The 14,933-nt window shown below is 43.8% G+C and overlaps 1 protein-coding gene across 1 annotated transcript; it reads left to right on the top strand.

Moving 5' to 3' along the window:
* The first annotated feature begins 5,613 nt into the window (after positions 1–5,613).
* Positions 5,614–11,272, top strand: LOC125517304 (cytochrome P450 97B2, chloroplastic). Its single transcript, XM_048682498.1, has 14 exons — positions 5,614–5,889; positions 6,281–6,464; positions 7,190–7,297; positions 7,552–7,636; positions 8,268–8,503; positions 8,700–8,873; positions 8,953–9,000; positions 9,111–9,170; positions 9,349–9,435; positions 9,513–9,601; positions 9,826–9,917; positions 10,044–10,105; positions 10,256–10,405; positions 10,499–11,272. The coding sequence occupies exons 1-14, from the start codon at positions 5,765–5,767 to the stop codon at positions 10,712–10,714; spliced, it is 1,716 nt and encodes a 571-aa protein (XP_048538455.1). The 5' UTR covers positions 5,614–5,764; the 3' UTR covers positions 10,715–11,272.
* Positions 11,273–14,933: the final 3,661 nt, after the last annotated feature.

Genomic DNA, 14,933 nt, shown 5'->3' with positions numbered 1-14,933 from the left:
CCACTGTACCAAACATTGACCCACTGGTGTCTTGTTCCTTTGTATGACGCGACGATCCAATACCGCAACTGGAATGGTTTTGACATAGCCTTCTGGAGTAACCAGCGGCACATGAGGAAGAGGGACCGATTTGTGGCCTATATGTTTCTTCAGCTGGCTAATGTGGAACACTGGGTGAATGTTAGTACCTTCTGGCAGATCGAGCTTGTATGATACTTCTCCAATTCTTTCCAGAACCTTGTATGGACCATAGAACTTCGAGCGAAGTTTGAGCGAGCCCCTCAGACCGAATGCATTCTGTCTGTAGGGCTGAATTTTAAGGAACACTCTGTCTCCCACTTCTAATTGCCTCTCTGTCCTTTTCCTGTCTGCAAAATGTTTGATCCTATTCTAGGCATGCTCCAGGTTTGCTTTCAAACGTTGCATCATGTGCTCTCTTTCAGAAACTGTCGGTGTTGCTTCAGGTGACAGTAACAGTTCAGAAGCATACTCCCCAATCTGAGGAGGTTTATACCCATAAAGTGCCTGAAAGGGAGTACATTTCAAGGAGGAATGGTAGCTAGTATTGTACCATAGCTCTGCCAAGGATAACCATTGTAGCCATTTCTTTGGTTCCTGAAAAACCATGCCTCTGAGGTAAGCTTCCAAACACTGATTAACTCTCTCAGTTTGACCATCTGTTTGAGGGTGTGCTGCAGTGCTGAATCTGATTTGTACTCCAAATTCCTTGAAGAGTTCTTGGTAAAGGGCACTAGTGAATATAGAATCTCTGTCAGACACTATGCACAATGGCAACCCATGCAGTTTAATGACATTATCCATTAGTGCCTGAAACACTGTTTGGACTGTGTAGGGATGAGCTAATGGAATGAAGTGAGAATACTTTGTCAACCTGTCTACAACCACCAGAATAACTTCTTTGCCTTGAGAGTTAGGCAATGCAGTAATGAAATCCATGGTAATGTGGGACCAAGCCATATCAGGCACTGGCAGTGGCTGCAACAGTCCAGGAGGATATATGTGCTCAACTTTGTTTAATTGACACACAGGGCACTGACTGACAAATACCTCAATGTCTTTCTTCATGTTAGGCCAGTAAAACACCTTTTTGATCCTGTAATAAGTTGATTTAATGCCAGAGTGTCCCCCTAAAGCAGAGGAGTGAAATGTTTGTAACAATTGCTGTCTGAAATTTGTGCTGGCCCCCACATAAATCCTGTTGTTATACTTCAATAGTCCATTGTGTGTGGAAAACTTTGGAGTGGGATCAATGTCTGCAACTACTTTTTTCAAGATCTTGTCAGTGTCTGCATCTCCCTGATAGCTTTTCATCACATCTTCAGTCCATGCTGGAATTACTGTAGTCACACTGTTGCAGTGTATTTGAAATATGCTATCTTTTCTTGACAAAGCATCTGCTACAGTGTTTTCTTTCCCTTTTTTGTACTCAATGGAGTAATCATACTCCAAGAGTTTGAGGAGTAGCTTGTGTTGTACTCCTTCAGTTAATCTTTGAGTAGTCATGTGTTTCAAGGACTGTTGGTCTATCTTAATAATCAGCTTGTTTCCCCACACATAGTGTCTCCACTTTTTAAGGGCTGCTAAAATTGCCATTGCTTCTTTTTCATAAATGGATTGAGCTGCAGACTTGGGTCCTAAACTTTTACTGAGATATGCAATAGGTCTCCCCTTTTGCATCAGAACTGCCCCTATTCCTTTTGCACATGCATCAGCTTCTATTGTGAAAGGTATGGAGAAATCTGGCATAGCCAGAACAGGACAAGAAGTCATGCAGTTCTTCAAAGTAAGGAAAGCTTTGCTTTGTTTAGGCCCCCAATTAAAAGCATCTTTCTTTAACATATCATGGAGAGGTCTGCGTATGTGACCATAGTCTTTCACAAATCTTCTGTAGTATCCAGTCAGACCAAGAAAACCCCTTAGTTTAGTGACATTCTCAGGTTCTGGCCAGTCCTGTACTGATCTTATCTTGTCTGGATCTGTAGCTACTCCCTTGTCAGAAATTATGTGCCCCAGATATGCCACTTGGTCTGTTGCAAATATACATTTAGATTGCTTCACATACAACTCATGTTTCCTTAAGACAGTGAAAGTGCTCTCTAAGTGCTTGTAATGTTTCTCCATGGACTTGCTGAAAACTAACATGTCATCAAAGAAAACCAGGATGCACTTTTCTCCTTCTGTTTCGTTTATTTCCTCACACACATTGTTCATGAGACCTTGGAAAGTGCCTGGTCCGCAAGCCAGTCCAAAAGGTACCACAGTATATTCATAATGACCCATGTGAGTCCTGAAAGCAGTTTTTGGAATATCTTCTACTGCCATTCTGATTTGGTGGTATCCAGACCTGAGGTCTAATTTGGAGAACACTTTTGCCCCATGCAATTCATCTAGTAGGTCTTCAATAATGGGCATTGGAAACTTGTTTTTCACAGTGAGAGCATTTAATTCCCTATAGTCCACACATAGCCTCCAGCCACCATCTTTTTTCCTGACCATAATTGCAGGAGATGAAAAAGGACTGAAACTTTCCTGTATTTCTCCTTTTTTAATTAGCTGCTTTATGATTTCTTCCATAGCTGCTTTTTGATAGTGTGGAACTCTATATGGCCTTAAGTTGGGGGGTTTTGCTCCGTCTTGCAGTATAATTTTGTGATCACAAGATCTTTTTGGAGGGAGTGAAGTGGACTCTGCAAATATGTCTGCATATGTTTTCAGTAGAGGTTGCAGTGCCACTGGAGCAGGTGCAGGATTTTTGTTGTTCTCAGTTTGTATTTCATTGATTTGCAGAATATATCCCATAACACCTTTCTGTAGTAACTTTTCCATTCTAGCTGCTGATAATACACAGTGTTTTTCTGGTATTGAATGGTCATATAAGGTCACTGGTTGTCCTTGTTTTGTAACCACCAATAGTCTTTCTACTAAATCTAGACAAATAGGGCTGTATTGGTAAATCCAGTCTGCTCCTAATATGATGTCATAAGATTGTAGCTCCAAGACTTTAAAACTGCTACAGAAAGTATGTCCTTGGAGTTTAAAATCCCTTGCTGGCACTTTGGACAGTGACATGAGTTTTCCTCCACCAGCCACAGTTACTTTCCTTGGCTGAATTGGTTGTTGGTAGCAATTACTCTTTACCACAAAGTCCTTGCTAATAAATGTGTCTGAAGATCCACTGTCAAACAGAGCTATAGCTTTCTTCCCTGCAATTTTCACAATCAAAGAGAATGTGTTTGGTCCAGGGGTGCCTTCTGCAGCATGCACTGAAATATGCATGGCCTGTGCTGTTTTCTCTACAGGATTGCTGCTTTTTTCCTTATCAGGAGTATTAGGAGTAGTGTGGTAAGTTTGATCTGCATTTACCCCTTCTTCTGTATTATCACTGTCCTCATCTTCATCCAGTTCTTGCAGAATGTGTAGTGTTTTTCCTATTTTACACTTGTGCTGTCTTGTCCATGGCTCCTTGCAGTACCAGCAAGATCTGGCCTCCTTTGGAAAAGGAACAATAGGCTTTTCGGGAGAAGGTACTTGCACTTGTAATGGGGTTGATTGATTTTTGTAGGAAGGAGCATAATTCCTAGTCTTGTAAGTGGAAACACCCTGAACTTTCCTAGCAGCGGCAGCCTTTTCATATACTTTCGCATACCAATAAGCTTCTATAATCCCAGTGGGTTTTTGTCCACAGACCTCATGTTTTATGTCACTCCTTAAACCTCCAATAAAACAGCTCAACAGAAAATTTTCTTGGAGACAGGGATGATCTCTTTTGACTAGTGCCACACATTGTTCAAAATTGTCAATGTACTGAGTGACAGTGTTGGTTTGCTGAATATTTTTCAGTAATTCTACTGCTTCATGAACACTTGCCTCTGAAAATCTGTCAGCAATCATCTGACAGAACTGTTGCCAAGTCACCATTTGCCATGGCACACAAATATTTTTCAGCCAATTAGACGCTCTACCTTGTAAGTGACCAGTAGCCAGATTCACCCATTGCTCATATGGAGTGCCAGTCATCTCAAAGAACTTCTCACAGGCTATAAGCCATCCAATAGGATCTTCTCCATTAAAAAGGGGAATTTCCAACCTTGGCCCTTTTAAAACTGCTTCTGCAAAGTATGATGGACCTCCTAATTGAGTGGAATACTGATTTCTCTGCATATCATAGAGATTTCCCACTGCCTGGTATACCGGAGGAGCCCCTTGAGTTGTTGTGGATGTATTGATGTATTGGCCTGTGATAGGGTTGTAGGTGTGAGGTGGAGAGAACAGAGGAGCAATCACAGGAGCAAAATACCCACTGTTTCCTGAAAAACCCAGAGTGTGAGGTTGTACAGTTGCACTGACACTTATAGGAGCACTTCTGGACTGCCCTATAACTGGAATTTCTTTTTGTGGCACAGCACTAACTCTTGTGCTTTCGGGTACTAACTGTGACACTGGTAAACCCGTGGATTGCCCGGCTGATTTTGTGACTGGAACTTGCTCTTGGCTTCTGAACTCTTGCTCTAAATTTCTCATCACAGTATCTGTTTCTCTCTGCATTGAAACTGGTATATGACCATTGACAGTTGTCTGATCTTCCTTTTCTTTCAGGCCTGAAGAAACTGGCTCTGTTTTCTGTGTTGATATGCTCATCTTCTGCAAAATCAACTGCAATGTTTGTTGAATTCCTTCGTTCATTTCAGACAGTTTGGCATCTACTTTTGGCATAGTGACCATCTCCGACCGGAGTTTTGACACCTCTTGTTTAAGCTCTTGTAAGCCTTCTACCTCGGCCCTCAAATCTGCCACCTCTTTTTCCACTCGATCTACCGTGATCTGCACCTTGGCTCTTGTGTCTGCCATCTGCGACTGAAGACTGCTCCGCTAGACTCGCTCCACGGAAACTTCCTCTTGACGCACGGATCCCGTCAGATCCCGGAATTTCACCACCGAGAGAAGATCACTCAGCAACCGGATCGGACTCGGAGATCTGCGCCCGAACTTCACCGCCGCCGTGTCGCCGCCACCTGACACCACCGCCGCCGCAAACTGGGAGGGACGGGAGGGATTTTACGAGAGAACCCAACCTCCTGCTCTCCACAGCCCGATTCGCCGCCGATGAGTCGCCGCCGAGGATTACAACCGACGCTCTGATACCTTTGTGAGGATCAAAATACTTAGAGGAACTCGATCATCACGATTTCATAGGGAACTGTAGCAATTCAGAGGTATAATTTAGGATAATGGTGCGAGATCAGAGACCCCGCCGACTTGGTACACTAGCTAGGGTTCTAACTACTACAGCATATGCTAAGAATCTTCTTGGTCCTCTCCTCCCCTCGCTTGCCTTTTAAGCCACACGACAGCTCACAGCCACGCGCGATAACCACTGTTACAAGTCTTAACGGTGTCGACAAAAATAACAGTAACAGTCAGAGATGACGAGGATGGTATCTGAGCCGTCGATCTCTTCTGGTGTTCATCTGGACCGTCGTTCGTTTGAACTTCCTGTGAGTTGCCTCGCTTCATCAGTAAGCAAGGCTTGGGTCCTGACACCGACCGACCACACGCCACCGTCCTCCGATCCGACGGACGCCGCGTGATCTCCAACCAGCGGCGCGGACGGCGATCTCACATGGCGCGCACACACTAGTCTAGCCACGCTACCGGACGAGGCACCTTATCTATCGTCTGACTCCGCCACGACGCCAGCGCCCGTGGAACCTTCTCCCACTGCGAGAGTGCGCGCTCCAGCGCCATGGCCATGAGCGCGGCCACCGCTGCCACGCTCCTCCCGAGGTCCAGCACCGGCACGCACCGCCTCGCCTCCTCCTACCCCTCCTCGTCGGCAGCTCACGGGAGGAGCCGCCTCCTTCCCGTCAGGTACGGAAGCCATCCCCAGCCTCACACTCCACAGTTCTCCACTTAGTCGCCGGTGTGCCCTGCCCACCAGGCGTTCGATCGATTGCCCCTGCACCGTGTGCCCTGCTAAGCCCCGTCACATTATAGCTAATTTGTTTGAAATAACTTGCCTATTTAACTCTGTAGCTGCCCACGATGAATTTATCCTTCTTCACTTAGTACAGAGTACATTAATTAATAATGCTTGTTGGTCTATCAGCATCCTGTTGGTTTGACCCATTAATTGATAAGATATAATGCTTGGTGGTTTCCTTTATGCGAAACGTGGTGGTGCTGGCGCCTGTCAAATTACCAGGTTTGGTTTATGCAGAGTATAATATGTGCCTAGCCCTCATTTTTGGTGTTTATGCAGATGCCAGTCGCCCGGAGTTGACAAAACCACTAAGCCTAAGAGGAACTTGTTCGACAACGCCAGCAACCTTCTCACCAATTTGCTCGCTGGCGGCAACCTCAAGAATATGCCGGTTGCCGAAGGTGCTGTCACTGACCTGTTCGACCGGCCCCTTTTCTATTCGCTCTATGATTGGTTCCTCGAGGTGCTTATCCCGTTCTGTCTCGTGTTGTTTACTCTTTTTATTGCAGTTCTTTGTTCTGCCTACTGGAAGCATGTATTAGCTGCGCTCAGCGAATAGTAGATACACGTGACGTGCGTACATGATATTTGAGTGAATACTTACATGATATAATTCCACAAATTTGGTACTCTTGACCAGATGACCACCTGCATGGTAATAATCTGATTACCATTTTCTAACTCCATGTTCAAACCATATTTATTTGAATCATGCCATTGATTTTTTTCATCAAGTCTCCTTATATGCAGTGTACATTGCTAATCATACCCTCTCAGAAAACCTTCTGTTCGTTGACGTCTCACCTTCAGCTTAAAAAATCGCATAACATCATTTAAGAGGGTGTTCATCAACATTAAAATGAACTTCTCGATTTGGCATATTTGTATGCACCATGCAAGTCATATAACATGTGGCCTCTCACAGCCCTATTCAGAAATACTGCACTTGCATATAAAAGTGAAAAATTATGCCTTTACGAGCTGCATGCCGAGATAAAAAGAAAAGCGGTAGTAGCAGGAGCATCACAAAGTGAATACTAATAGTTTATGTCTGGTCTTTTTGATCGAGTTGTGCTGCTGTCATATGGTAGAATTTCATTTGATTGTAACTACCTTATTGTTAGGTTCATAATCAAGCAACCATGAGGAAAACTCATGCTATGCTAACATATCCTGTTATCCTTGCAGCACGGTTCTGTCTACAAACTTGCTTTTGGACCCAAATCATTTGTTGTCGTCTCTGATCCAATTGTTGCTAGATACATCCTGCGAGAAAATGCTTTCTGTTATGATAAGGTATGCTTTCTAATACATACTGTGTGAACATATGTAAATGAGTACACAGATCATCTGAAACTCTAGATAAGCTCGGACTATAATGGTTGGCAACTTATTTGTAGCATATGTTGTTTTCCCGTGACTGAACTGTGCATATAACAGTATTAAATACATGTAAGGAAAATCCCTGGAAAAAAAAGAATACATGTAAGGAATAACTGCTGGATTGATCTAGTAGCTTACTTCTTACATACTTTTCTACTTGAAATCAGGGAGTTCTCGCTGAAATTCTAGAACCAATAATGGGGAAGGGTCTTATACCTGCTGACCTTGATACCTGGAAGCAAAGGAGAAAAGGTTAGAAGGTCGGATTTTGAATCATATATGCACTTCTAAGGCTTCCTTGAGTGCATTCATACTTCATGTTCTGTACACCAGTATAAGTTCCTGCTAGTCAATAGAAGCTGATTGACTGTTGTCCATTGATATGAATCCACTATCCTGTTCATGTTTTTTTCGACCTAACAACCAAAGGTTAACTTATCTTTCAAAAATAGAGGTTACCTGTGTATGCTTTATGATAGTAGCTCCAGTCCTGCTAATTGGTCCTAGGCTCCTAGCGCTTCTTTGGACTTTGAGCCAACTAGCATGGTTTATGAAATATTATCATAAATGGGAATTACCTTATGGCGCAACTTTTCAACATAATTAAACTATTGCAGAGCCTACGTGAACCTACCTCGTGTTTGCATTCACAAAACATTTTGTCAGTGGCGGTGCCAAGAAAACAAGCATATGGTGTCAATTTAAACTTGTGATATCAGATACATGTGTGTTTGCAACTTTTATACTAGCTTTTGCATATTTTTTACTAGAATCTAAGGGTTCTGCCAAAATCTTGTGTGGTCAGATGACCGCACAAGCTTGACCGTGGCTTAACCACTGCATTTTGTAATGGTGCAACTTATCCATTCTGTGTGTTCTGCAGTTATAACTCCTGGGTTCCATGCCTTATTCATAGAAGCTATGGTGAGAGTATTTACCAAATGTTCAGAGAGAACCATATTGAAACTTGAAGCACTTATTGAAAAGGGAGACCATGGTGACAAATCTACCATAGTGAACCTTGAAGAGGAATTCTCCAATTTGGCTCTCGACATAATTGGCTTGGGAGTGTTCAATTTTGATTTTGACTCTGTTAATAAGGAATCTCCTGTAATCAAGGTTGGTGTAATATCTACGTAGTTATACTATCTGATGATAATTTGTTCATGAGAAGTGCATCTGTTCTGGTTTTCAAAATTGAGTTAAAGTACAGAAGAGTACTCATCTTGCATGTTTAGGATGAATAGACATGACTAATGCTCTTCTGCTTATTTTGTCGGCCCTTCTTTGGGGGGTTTCTATGTCTATTGTGCAGGCAGTATATGGTACTCTTTTTGAAGCTGAGCATCGATCCACCTTTTACATCCCTTACTGGAATCTTCCTTTAACTCAATGGATAGTGCCAAGACAGCGGAAGTTCCGCAGTGACCTCAAGGTTATCAATGATTGCCTTGATGATCTTATTAAAAATGCAAAAGAAACAAGACAGGTTCGTGCCAACAAAAAATTTAGTCATGCATGGTGCCTTTTTCTGGAACTTGTACTAAATTCAACATTGCTTTTTATAGGAAGCTGATGTGGAAAAACTCCAGCAGAGAGACTACTCATCATTGAAGGTTGGTTCCTATTACCCCTGATTTTGTTGGGTCATGCTGGTCTTATCAGGTTGCTTTATAAAATAACTATGGTAGTTTGGCAGTTCGTAATGTTGCCATTATATTTGTAGGATGCCAGCTTACTGAGGTTCCTTGTTGACATGCGGGGAGCTGATGTTGACGACCGCCAGGTAAATCGCCCATGTAATGTTTAATTTGGTATGAATGGAACATCTATAACTTGTTCATTGCACCATTTATTTCTTCCAGCACAGGGAGTTTCCAATGTTGTAATACCCTTCGAAGTTTTACTTTGTATTTCTACTTGAATCAGGCAAATAAATTGACAAATTTCTTGGTTTGTGATAGCTTCGGGATGATCTTATGACAATGCTTATCGCCGGACATGAAACAACTGCGGCTGTTCTGACATGGTCTATTTTTCTACTGGCCCAGGTACACATTTTAACCGACATGAACAAATAACTAACATTAAATTGTGAAATCATACAATATACTGTATGTTGATACAGAATCCCACGAAGATGAGAAAAGCCCAGGCAGAGATTGATTCTGTACTGATCGATGGGGTAATCACTGCGGAAAAGCTCAAGAAATTGGAGTATGTTACTTATGTTACCATTTCTTGTAAATTGAACTATGTTTGATTCTTCTATTCACTATTTTTTTCAGGTGTCAATTTAAAAAAAATCATCATATAGTTTGCATATTATATGCTTGCAAAATCACTAGCGTTTTCTTACCATGTGTTAGTAAGAGTTTTACTGTATTAATGCTCCATAAATGTTTCTAAATTTCACATACTGCATTCATGATGTGCTCTAGGTACATAAGATTAATCATTGTTGAAGCTCTTCGCTTGTATCCTCAACCACCATTGTTAATCAGGCGCTCTCTCCGACCTGATAAATTGCCAGGTTCCATCTTCTCTTTAACACACACAGCTTTCTCCCAACAATCAGAAAAACATGTGCCAGATATCAAAGGGCATGCGATGTGATACCTGACTTGTGTTATTAAAATTAATTCACACAAATTCATAGGTGGGTACAACGGAGCGAAAGAGGGATACGAAATACCAGCAGGAACCGATATATTTCTTTCGGTAAGATGGGGAATTGGCAAATTTAAGCTGGTTCTTTCTTTCAGATATTCATAGTTTTGGTACCAATATAAGTTACCTTCATGATCGACTCCAAACTTTATTCTGTTCTCCTTGAGAAGTTTGTCTTATGTGAAAATGCTGGCACTGCAGATATACAATCTCCATAGGTCCCCATACTTTTGGGATAGGCCAAATGAGTTTGAACCCGAGAGGTTTACAGTTCCAAAGAAGGATGAGAACATAGAAGGGTGGGCTGGGTTTGATCCTGACCGGAGTCCTGGCGCGATGTATCCCAACGAGGTATGCCTGAACAGTGGTCTCGTCATTCTATCCTACTGATAGACCTCTTTCTTTCTTGAAGAAACTAAGACCTCATCAAACTTCATTTGCCAGATTATAGCAGACTTTGCTTTCCTCCCCTTCGGCGGAGGACCACGCAAATGCGTGGGAGACCAATTTGCGCTCCTGGAGTCAACAGTGGCCTTGGCCCTGCTATTGCAAAAGTTTGACGTGGAGCTGCGAGGCTCGCCCAATGAAGTAGAGATGGTGACGGGCGCGACAATTCACACAAAGAACGGGTTGTGGTGCAGGCTGAGGAAAAGGACTTGATCAGCGGGCATAACTTTGCACCAAAAAGCTTTGCTTATTGTTGACTTCTTGCGTCGTCTGCATGCTTTAGCTGGGTAAAGCAGGTTCATGTACATGGTTATATCTCTTGGGAGCTTTAGGGGCATCAATTCTGTGCACAACCATCATCTGAAACATATGGCAGCAAATGCTGGGTGCTGCGTGCATGCATGCATCCAAACAGAATTACAGTAGTACACTCCATGCCAAATTGACCAGATTATTGTGATGGAGATGCCTCACCCAGGTGTCCGGTTTCTTGTGAACCCAGATCACCTGATCTGTGCCGTGGCGACGTGCGATTGGATACCTGTTGGCATGGAAGCAGAGGTAGGTTTCAGTCATCGCTGTTGTGCCGTGTGGCGGTGGGATGCATGCTGTGCAGGAAACAAGAAGCCCACAGAATTAAATTCAAAATAAATCGCCGCCGATAGCGATTGGGGCAAGTAAGCTACTCCTACTTTTTTTCATCCGTTGATGCCTTGATGTTTTGTACTATTCCACATTTTGTTATCATTATTATATATACGATATTCCATATATGTGTGTGGTTCTTGTGATGGTGAAAAACCTCTGTGGTCAGGCTGAAATTTTGCTGGGTTTTTTTAGTTAGAATTTTTGCTGTTGATGTTGCATTAGTTGGAGCCAAGACAGCACGTTTCAGCGACCTTGCGCGGTCAGCGAATTCGCTGTCTCGCGAGCTGTATACATGGTAAACAGATCTTCTCAGACAACGAAAGCCTAATCTACCTCTGCTCTTGCTTCTTTTCTTGAATCACCTCCAGTCGACTTGATACGATTACTCTAGGCCTGTGAAAAAACATCAAGGTCGCGTCTTTTTATATGTATGGAATTATATTTCGTGATGAATGTAGCAACAGCAAAGATGGTAAAGATTCAGAAGCAGATGTAAGAAACATTATCTTCTTCAGTCTGCGATTTCCAGGTGTTGCAGATTTCAGTTTGAGGATTGGTTTGGGTTCTGTGAACTTGATTTCTGTAAAACATAAGTCAAGTGGGTTCTCAACCTCAGCGTGACGTCTGTCTACCGTGTTACTCGCACATCATGGTATGCTTGCACCCTAAGTCTATGGAACTCAAATTCTACTCTAGTAATTAAGCAAAGTTTGCCCCTTTGACAGTTTGACTATGTATGCAAAAGTTATGCGGTATCGTACTTGAGAAAGACTATATGTTTCTTTTCTTTTTACTGAAGACACGTTGTTCATTCGGAATTTCGTACATCCTTTTTTTTCCTAGTGGAATTTTGAGCCAAAAGTTTCGAAGAATCCAAACATGCAGAACACAGTTTCGAAGAATGATACAGCACGACCTTTCACTGGTGCCTTTTTATAGTAAAACGTTTCTACCGGGCGGCAACCGTGGCCAGCAAGTCGTCAAAACATTCAAAAAGGAAATGTTCCTCCTTTGCCGGTTGCCTGGTTAAGAGGACCCTTGGACGGACCCCATTCAGAAACGTCCAGGGACGGGCTTAGACCTGTGGATCAACACACGACATTATATATACGCACATGCACGAATGGAATTGTTGAAAATCCATGCGGCCGCACAAGTGCGACTTGAACTTTCAACGGGGCCCGATCGTAGGGCGCGTAGCCTTTCAACGTGTACGCTAAGCAACAACTCTACTCTTTTACTTATACTTGCTTGGATGCTCTAGCCTCAGACTCCGGCAGACTGCACTGAGTACGCAGAGACTGAAGAAGTTGGGGGCAGTTAAGTTAGCTAGCCAGTGAGCCATCCTGACCGGTTCCTTGCCTCCTTCCTCCCCGCCAATCAAGGGTTGAAAGGTCAGCCAGGTTCCTGGTCGAGGGGCCCGCCCCGCACCAGATCCTAACCTAACCGAACCCTTATCCTTTCGCCATCCTCTGGATTTTCTTGCGTTTGTCCTAAACCCACATGTGGTAAAACGGCAATGCGACGGGTCGTTTTCTCCGAGGAACCGGACACGCGGGCGCGAGATGGTGCGATCTTCACTCGACTTCGACATACTACAGCTTTTTCGTGCTAGTGGGATATACATACTGGAATGTATACTCACAAAATCCAAATCATACAGACGAAAAAGAGGGCTTGAATGATGTGGATTAAAAGGGTCGGTCTTGTGTCACGAAGATTAAGCTTGTTCTACCCTAAAAAAGAAAGCTTGTTCCTTTTGTTGTTAGGCCAATATAAAGCTTGAAGTGAAACAGTGGTGGTCGTATATTTCATTCTGGAGTAGAGCCGGTAGACTGCAAACTCCAATGCCATAACCATGTACTCGCTCCTTTTAGAAATGGTATAAGTGATGCTGTTTTAGTTTAAATTTAAACTAAAACAATGTTACTTAATAACAGTGATCAAAGTGTTGATTGAGAACGCTAGTAGTCCCGTCTTCTGTGCTAGCAGTAGAATATTGCGAGGAAAGACTATCGAGTCAACTCCTTGACTCGTGCCATCACGTCAGCTCATACGTATACGTCGCCGGTCCGTCGGCTTATGTGCCCAGCCGCCACCTAAGCCGAGCCGAGCCGAGCCAGGGCATGCAGAGCTTCATCCTGCATATTCTTCGATTATTTCTCTCCCTCTCTCGACGCCTACACGTATTAACTAAATTAATTAGAGGATTGTACCCAAAAACATGACAACATGTACATGTGGCCAGGTAGTAGGATGTTTTATACACGTTGCCAATTAACTTCTTTTTTTGTATATGCATCCCATATGTGCTGGGCAGTCACGATCGCGTTGAACCAACTGAAACCACCAACCACTAGAGAGGGTCTAATTTCCTTTGACCTTCAACTAGTCAGAGCCGTGCAAACTCAGGCGATCAAAAATAAAAATACTACTCGTAAAGATGCCAAAAGCCTGTCGTTTTTGGCCGCACCAAACCTTGTTGACCGGCCAGGGCAACCAAGCAGACTTCTATGCACTGTTGTCTTTTACACAAACATGTTGGGAGTTTGGGCTCTGTCCGCAAACTCATGTTTGGCGTCGTATACAAGCTCACGTTTGCTATTTGTAAGGCGTCGCAAACTTGAATTGGTGCAGGTCACCATAAAAAAAAACATTTGGTGTTTAAGTCGATTTTCAGGCAGAAGGAAGGGAGGCAAGGCGGAACTTCGAGGCTAGGCAGGGAATGAGTCGTAAATGGAGACGGCATGGGGCGGGGGCTTGACCGTTGCGTGTGGAGGAGGAGGGCTTTTAGTTGTTTATCCCCGCTCGGATTATGCGGACCTCGTCGGGGGTAGGGGCAGTGCATCGAGTGGTAGCAAGGCGAGACCTCGGAGCCGAAGAAGAGGCATGGAGGCAAGCTACTGGAAGAGGAAGTAGAAAAGGAGGGTCTTTAGGGAAAAGAATGGGTGCCCATCCAACGAGTGGCAAAATTGACTTACATGAGAAAAAATGAATCAATTGGAGCTTATATAGTCACGTCGATACAAGTTTAGAAGTTCAAGACGTTTTAAAATTGGCTTACCTAGCAAGGGTCATATGCTCACACAAGTTCGGTTAAATGTGCACTCTTAACTCTCATTTTTTTTTGCATAAGTCTTTTCTTTGAGTAAATTGCATCTTTCACAGTCAACTCATCAAGCCACGGCTTATGCCAACGGGTACCACATTTAAAAGTTCTTGTCATATTTTACCATTTACTTCTAATCTTGTGATGTCTTTTGCCACATTCTTTTCTCAAACTAACAAGACAAATGCACGTGTGAGGATGATAGGTGCATGGTCATTGTGTCTTAGTACCTCCGTCCGGGATTACAAGACCGGAGAGCCACCGCAGGTGGACCAAGGCACTTGCCCGATCCTTCGATCTTCTCACAAAAAGCTGCATCGGGAGTAGTTCTGGCCATGGGCAGCCCGGCCCAAACGGCCCGACCCGAAAAAGCCCGACCCGGCCCGGCCCAACGCCACTCTCGAGCCGGGATCGGGCCTAGATTTTGAGCCCGAAGGCCGGGCCGGGTTGGGCCCAGACCCATCGTTTTTGTGTTTTTCTGAAGGCCGGGCCGGGCCGGCTCGAAGCCCGACGGGCTTTTACATGTTTGGGCCGGGCTCGGGCTCAAAAAACAGGCCCGACGGTCGAGCCGGGCCGGGCTCGGGCCTGGGCTTTTTGCATCGGGCTTGGCTAGGCCCGGCTCGAGGTATGGCCAGGTATAATCGGGAGTCTCCTCTACATGCATGCACCCAATGA

This window comes from Triticum urartu, chromosome 6 (assembly GCF_003073215.2).
Source record: "Triticum urartu cultivar G1812 chromosome 6, Tu2.1, whole genome shotgun sequence".
NCBI classification, from domain to species: Eukaryota; Viridiplantae; Streptophyta; class Magnoliopsida; order Poales; family Poaceae; genus Triticum; species Triticum urartu.
The sequence above is the reverse complement of the archived record's forward strand: the minus strand, read 5'-3'. Positions and strand labels throughout refer to the sequence as shown.